The sequence below is a fragment of the Chrysochloris asiatica genome, unplaced genomic scaffold, assembly GCF_000296735.1.
Source record: "Chrysochloris asiatica unplaced genomic scaffold, ChrAsi1.0 scaffold00036, whole genome shotgun sequence".
Taxonomy (NCBI): domain Eukaryota; kingdom Metazoa; phylum Chordata; class Mammalia; order Afrosoricida; family Chrysochloridae; genus Chrysochloris; species Chrysochloris asiatica.
The window spans coordinates 12,448,846-12,456,525 of record NW_006408554.1 but is presented as its reverse complement, the minus strand read 5'-3'; the positions used below and the strand labels follow the sequence as shown (position 1 = coordinate 12,456,525).

The window sequence follows — 7,680 nt, the reverse complement described above, 5'->3', positions numbered from 1 at the left end:
CCTAGGAATTATATGGGAGACCATGGGAGGAGCAATTGCAAATGGTCGGAATTCCAGAACAGGAATAGACAATTACAGAGAAAATTATCAAAGAGTTGTTAGAAGTGAACTTCCCTAATATCATGGAAGACAAGAGGATGGGCATGCAGGAAGCTGAATGAACTCCAAACAGGATGGATTCCAGGGGCAAATCACCAAGACATGGCATGATCAGATTTTCCAGGATTGAGGACAGGCAGAGAAGCCTGGGAACAATTTGGGAAAGATGGGAAGTTGCCTACAAAGGAGAATGGATAGGACTGAACTCTGATTTCTTGATGGAGACCATGCGGGCAAGAGGGCAATGGAGTGACATGTACAAAACTCTAAAAGAGGGAGATTGCCAACCAGGAATCATATGCCCAGCAAAGCTGTCCCTCAGATACTATGGTGAAATTTCCTGATGAACAGAAATTAAAGGAATTTGTAATGAAGATCAACTTAGCAAAAAGTTCGAAAGGGTGTTCTTTGGACTGAGAACCAACAACAGACAACAAACTGAGATCACCCTGCATGACAACACCACCCAGAACTCAATCCAGATATGCAAATATTTAAAGTATAGCAAACCTGCAGGACTGGAAATAGGGAACTAGAGATGTCAGTGTATAGTGTGATCAACTGCAAAGTGACCGGAGGGAATAGTGTAGACCCAGAGCTTCCAGGTGGCAAGGAGGCCAAGTTGATTTCAAGATAAAAAGACTGTTTTAAGCAAGGAAAGAAGTGGTAGATTGCAGGATGACCTCAAGGAAAAATAATACACTTGCCATCAAAATTTTAAAAAGAGGAAAATCAGATAGATTTAATAAACATTAACACAACAAAAATGAAAATGACAGGAAGACTCACAAATAAAATGAACTCAGAATAGAAAATTGTATGGAGAAAGGAGTCTGGCAGCACCACAGAAACATACACAGAGAAATGACAACAATCAATTCATACCTATTGATTGCACTGAATGTAGATAGCTTGAATGTACCAGTCAAGGGACACAGAGAGCATGGTGGATGGTAAAGTGGGACCCTTCACTATACTGTCACAAGAGACGTATAAAAATATAGAGACAGCCTAAATGCGCATCAACAGAAGAACGGTTAAATGTTGGTACATACACACAATTGTTGTTGTTGTTAAGTGCTGTCGAGTTGGTTCCGACCCATAGCGACCCTGAACAGGGTTTCCAAGGCTGTAAATATTTACGGGAGCAGAAAGCCTCCTCTTTCTCCCGCGGGACAGCACACACAATGGAACACTACAAAACATTGAAGAATAATGATGAATCTGCAAAACACCTCACAACATGGTTGAACCTGGAGGATATTATGCTGAGTGAAATGAGTCAATCACTATAGAACAAGCATTGTATAAGACTTGTAAAAAGTTTTAAAAAGATTTTCTTGATAAAAGAAACCATCTATGATGGTTACAGGGACGTGGGGTGTAGGGTGGGGAGGGAGGAAGGAAATTCATGGGCTAGAGGATAGACACATGGTAACGTGAGTGACAGGTCAGGCAATACACAACAAGAGGGAGGTTAGCTGAGGAAAGATGAAGGTAGTGAGAGACACAGGGAGGAATGCAATAGTTGAAGTGAATAGAGGTAAATACTGTTAACTGTTGGTACATGGAAGAATTGCAGCCATGTTGTCAACCAAAGTGTATGGTTTGTTGAATATAAAATTAATCATCTGCTCTGTAAACCTTCACTCAATTCACAATAAAAAGTTTAAAAAAAAAAGAGAGAGAGTTAAAAACTCCAAACATCATAATTTTATCCCTTTATATTTTAAGAACTATCTCTAAAATACAACATTTTCTGTAGGTTAATGCACTGGACTACAAAGTCTGTTTGAACCACAAGGTCAGCAGTTCAAGCTCACCAGTTCCTCCTTGGAAATCCTATACAGGGTCACTATGGGTCAGAACCAACTCGATGATGCCTTAACAACAATAATATATTAGTAACTTGTAATACCAATTTCATAACCAAATTTCCTCTTTTGTCTCAAAAAAGGTCTTTTATGCACAGTTATGGAAACTTCTTGTTAAGTGTCGTCGAGTCGATTCCGACCCATAGCGACCCTATATAGGGTTTCCGAGGAGCAGCTGGTGAACTTGAACCACTGACCTTGCAGTTCAAACAGCTTTGCAGTCTGTCGCATTAACCCACAGCACCACACCAGGACTCCAGAAACTTCTTAGACATAGCCAAACATCTTGTGGAACTGAGTTGCTGGGCTTGACGCCTAAAGACCATCGTCTTTGGGGACATCTAGGTCAATTGGCATAGCACAGTGCAGAAAGCTAATGTTCTACATCCTGGGGTCTTAAAAGCTTGGGGCCAGTCATTTGAGATACAGCTACTGGTTTCTACCTGCCTGGAACAAAGGAGAGTGAAGAAAACCAGATTCTAAGAAGCTATTGGTCCATGGGACCAATGGCCCACACAAACTATAGCCTACAGTAGCCTGAGACCAGAAGAACTAGATGATGCCCAACTACCACTAACAACCGCTCTGATCAGGGTCCCAGGTGTTAAGTTTTGTTGAGTTGGTTCAGGGCAACCCTGTATAGAATTTCTGAGGAACAGCTGGTGAGTTTGAACCACTGACTTTGAGGTTCAAACTGACCTTGCAGTGTAGTGTTTCTCTAGGGTTTACCTTGTGGTCTACTTCTATAGTGCCATACCAGGACTCCAGAGTCCCAGTTAGACTTGGAGAAAAATGTAGAACAATACTCAGATTCATAAAAAATATCAGACTTGATGGATAGAGGCTGAAGGAACACCCAAGACTATCATCCTAAATCACACTTTTAATCTGAAATGGAAGCTACTCCCAGAGGTAACCTTTCAGCCAAATAGTAGACCAGCCTATAAAATAAACACTATCATCCATGAGGAATATTCTTCTTAGAACAATCAGCTGTAGGAGACCAGAAACCAAACAGACAACATTTGCTCAAAAGCAAAGCTAGGAAGGCAAGGAGGGGCAGAGAAACTGGTGGGATGGAAGCACAGATGGTAGGGTAGAAATGGAGAGAGTGCTGACTCATTGCAGAAAAATCACCCATGTCATGGAATAATTTTGTATGAATCATTGAATGAGAAACTAATTTGCTGTGTAAAACTTTTACCTAAAATACTATAATGTTCATGTACAAAAAATGTCCTTTTGCAATTGGTTCAAATCAAAATCTAAATAAAATTCACACAATGCATTTAATTTTAGATCTTTCAAGTGTCTTGATCTAGGGTTCTACTTTCTCTCTTTTATTTTTTGTCTTTTTTGCTCTCCCTTCTTTCCTTCCTTTCTTTTAAAGAAACTGGATCATTGCTTATGAAATGTCTCAATATTTCATAACAAAACTATACATTTAAAAAAATCAGAACAAGGGGTTTGAAGCTTCACTTTAAATTTCTGTTAAGTCAGAGACCATCTCTCTGGAATGTTCTTTGAAGTCTCTGGCATACAACCCAGACCAATGACCCATAAAAGCCACACTTGGTTGCATGTTTAATAAGAGTGCTTGTTTAATGTTTCCATTTTATCATTCAGTCTTCTCGGGTTCTTGACCTTCTTACCATGACGTGTCAACTGTTATTCAATTAACAGAATCTGAAAATAACTCACTGTTTCTGAAACATTTTTTGAAAAAAGATATTGCTTCAGCTTGTCTAACTCAGCCTTCTTCACTTCAGACATTAGAAAATTAAAAATAGTTGAAGTGGAGATTGCTTTAGAAAAGACAAGTCTGTTTTCACTTTAAGGATACAAAGAAGAAACAGTGACCTAGTGACCAAATAATACATGTTAATTCACCTCTTTGTTTATCTTCACCAATTAGGATGGTTTTGATTTCTGTTGCCAGTGGAGCAGAATCTTACTACCTGCAGTAAGTAGGTTGTAGTGCAAATTTAAAGTTAAAAGATTTACAAATGGCCATCTAATGTTAATAATTTTTAATTCCTAGTTTGATAACTCAAAGCAAGTGCATGTTTCTAAATTAAGCACAATTCACATTTACAGAAAACCAAGTATTTAATAATATTTATCCTTCACACAAAAAAGGCAGTAGTATCTTTTATTGAATTTGTGCTCATACATTCTCAGCTTGGCCCTGGCTGTTACTTATTAGCTGCATGACATTAGAAAATCATTTAACTTTTTTGAGCTTTAGTTTTCTTATGTAAAATGGACCTACCGCCTTAATTTATGGGGGATTCTGGGCAATAGATTAGGCAATGAGTTTAAAGTGTAGTTTGAGTACTTCTGGGTATGTCCATTGGCTCAAGGCGAGGTACCACTGGAAGGGAAGCCTTTGACAAAGATACATATTAGTTGTTTCTAGATAAATAGGAGAGTTGGGAGCCGGCATGCTTGAATCCTCAATCAGCTATTTACTGTGGTTCATCCATCCCTACCTGATCCCTTTAACAGCTGAGTGGGTAAAGGACCAATTCATTGATATGGGCTAGAACCTCAACGTGGTATCTGGGATGAATTGGGTTACTCAATGGATGCCTTTTCTTCAATCCCCCATTGATAATTGGTGGTGGTTATATACCACCTCTTCAGTTCCAATTCATAGTGACCCTGTTAAGGTTTCCAAGGCTGTAAATCTTTACAGAGCAAAAAGCCTCATCTTTCTCTTGAAAAGTGATTGGTAGATATGAACCACTGACCTTGAAGTTAACAGCCCAACTTGTAATCAATTATGCTACCAGAGCTCCATTGACAGTTAGTCACTCTTTTCTCCTTGTGTTCTCATAGGTGTTTATATTTATCATACCCTGTCTTGTATTTGGAGTCCTGGTGTGGTGCTGTGGGTTAATGTGCTGGTCTGTTTGAACTGCAAGATAGGCAGTTCAAGCTTACCAGCTGCTCCTTAGAAACCCTATAAAGGATAGCTATGGGTTGGAACTGACTTGATGGCTCTTAACAACAACAACAACAGCCTTGTATTTTTGTTGTTGTTAGGTGCCATCAAGTCAGTACCGACTCCTAGCCACCCTATGCACAACAGAACTAAACACTGCCCAGTCCTGGGCCAAGCTCACAATTGTTGCCACTCCTGAGCCCATTGATGCTGCTACTTAGCCAATCCATCTTGCTGGGGGTCTTCCTATTTTTTGCTGACCCTCCACCCTACCAAACATGAAATCCCTCTCCACTGACTGGTCCCTCCTGACAATATGTCTGAGGTATGAGAGACAAAATTGGCCTTCCTGGCCTCCAAGGAGCACTCTGGCTACACTTCTTCCAACACAGATCTGTTGGTTCTTTTGGCAGCCCATGGTACTTTCAATATTCTCCTCCAACACCATATCTCAAAAGCATCAATTCTTCTGCAGTCTTCCATATTCACTGTCCAGCTTTCGCATACATATGAGATTATTGAAAATACCATGGCTTGGGTCATGCACACTTTAGTCCTCAAGCTAACTTCTTTGTATTTACTCATATATAAATATACAGCTTTCACTAAAATATAAATATCTGGAGAACAGATATCACATCTTATTCATCATTTTACCTTCTTCTCCTTATAATGTAGTATAATCATGATAAATATTTATGTAATTGAATTGGTATTGACTGACCAGAAACATTGATATGTCCCCACCATACAGTCTTCAATTAAGAAAGATTTATACATCTAACATAAGAAAAGCTATTTAAATCAAACCAAACCACAATAGATAAATGTTAAGTGCCATATAGAGTTGGTTCCGTAGCAATCTTTCATGGGGTTTCCAAGGAGCTGTTGGTGAGTTCGAATTACCAACCTTGCAGTTCAAGCTGACCTTGAGGTTGAGTGCTTGCCTTATGGCACCACACCAGAACTTGCAGATATTCTAGGAGTCACCACAGAACAGCAGAATCAAGTGTTCATTCATTCATTCACTAGCAAACATTGATTGAGAACCTGCAGTGTGCCAGGCACTGTGCATGAAGAAGTGGAAAGACAGTTTTAGTTGTATTTTGCTGGGAAATATGTTTCAATAATAAAATAATAATGTTATAGGTTACAAAAGTTTTTAAAAGAACGAATTCACAATGTTAAATACAATGACTATAATTTACTGAATAGCAACTGTAACAAGTACTTACTCCACAGGCACTTAACAACAACCCTAAGAATTTAGTCTTTGACCTTGGTTCCTGATAGCTAGATAACCGCTGAAAGCTTTGAATCTCCCCCAAAGAATGAAGTGTCTTTGGTGAGACTTCCTGACTATTCAGGAATGAGTTACCTTTTTTTTTTTTTTTTTCATTACAAAGAATCTTTTACTTTTAAGTGATTACAAGTACATCAATAACAAGTAACAAGTTCTTCTTTTCTAAGATCTAGCAATTTCTATTAAAAGACACTAAAAGCAGCCCAAACTAGACTACAGGTATCCTCCATTTTTCGAGTAAGTTCCTTCTATGCCACTTTGCATTTGCAAACACCTACATTAGTGCCTATTTTCACTTAAAATAAATCCAAAAAGGATTTTTGCTTTTTTTTTTTTTTATTTATTTAAGTAGGGAAAGCAAAACTAGCAGTGTTTTCCAGTCAGCCCTTCCAAGAGATAGTGTGTACCCCAAGCAGCAAAGTGGCACCACCAAGCTCCTACCCTGAGAACCACATTCAGCAGCTTCTTTGCATCAATCCGGTACAGTTTTGAGCTGTAGCAGTGAACACTGCGTGTTTGTGTGATTTTAGGTTTTCTGGGTACGATTTGGTAGACGATTTTTGAGGGGGTCTGGGAAGGCTCAAAAAGTGTTCCCATATAAATTATTAATAATTGCCGCTTTGATTTATGCCATTTCAGCTTGCGAAAGTTTCACAGGAACACTCTACTTTCGGAAAGTGGAGGAAATCTATCTGTATTTACCGTTCTAATCCTTAAACGAAGAATTCTTTTTAAGGCTGGCTGCTGTTCAGACAAATTACAAAATAGCTACTTACTACTTTTTCATTGATAAAGCCCCTGACCTTTAAGAAAACTTTAGGGAAATAAAATATTTAACCCATTTCTTTCTTAAAGAATTTTTTTTTAATCCTAAGTATCTAATAAAGAAAAGTCATATAGCTATATATGTTGCTTCAGCTGAAAAGCATAGGAAAAGTGTATACCCATTAAATGTGTAAGAAATACGAGGTAAAGGGATGAGATCTTTGGATAAGCTCTAGTCTATTCGAAGTACTAGGTTTGCTCCTCTTCAAAAAGTGAAGGAACCTAATATAAATTACAGGAAAATGTACTGCCGTCTCACAAGAATAAAAACTCTAGCTTGGCTAAAGCCTCTTATTCCATGTGGCAGCATCTAAAACGCCAATCCATGGCACAGGTGCCTCCTTCTTCCCTATCCATTTATGCGGTAGTTTTCATGGATTTCTGGTCGGATGTCACAGACGAAGGTCAAGAGGTTATCTAGGACGTCATCCCTGTTCTGCCGGAAGTAGGTCTGGAGGACAGTCATCTTCTCCTGGGTCTCCTTCTCCACTTCAGTGCTGCAGCTCCCATGGGATCCCAGAGCCGCAGCTTCCTTGGCAATTACATTCCAGGAGCTATATTGCATATAAGGAAAAAGATATTTAAAGAAATTACACAATTTGCCTAAAATAACAAAAGCTAGTAAGTGGAGA

General features: G+C 38.9%; 1 protein-coding gene across 1 annotated transcript in view; it reads right to left on the bottom strand.

Annotated features, from left to right (window-relative positions):
• Window positions 1-7,397: 7,397 nt before the first annotated feature.
• LOC102831323 (V-type proton ATPase subunit G 1-like) overlaps window positions 7,398-7,680 on the bottom strand; it is a 521-nt gene continuing 238 nt past the window's right edge. The window contains exon 2 of the mRNA XM_006860040.1: window positions 7,398-7,616. Coding sequence (XP_006860102.1) covers window positions 7,398-7,616 — 219 coding nt within the window. The remainder of the gene's footprint in view (window positions 7,617-7,680) is intronic.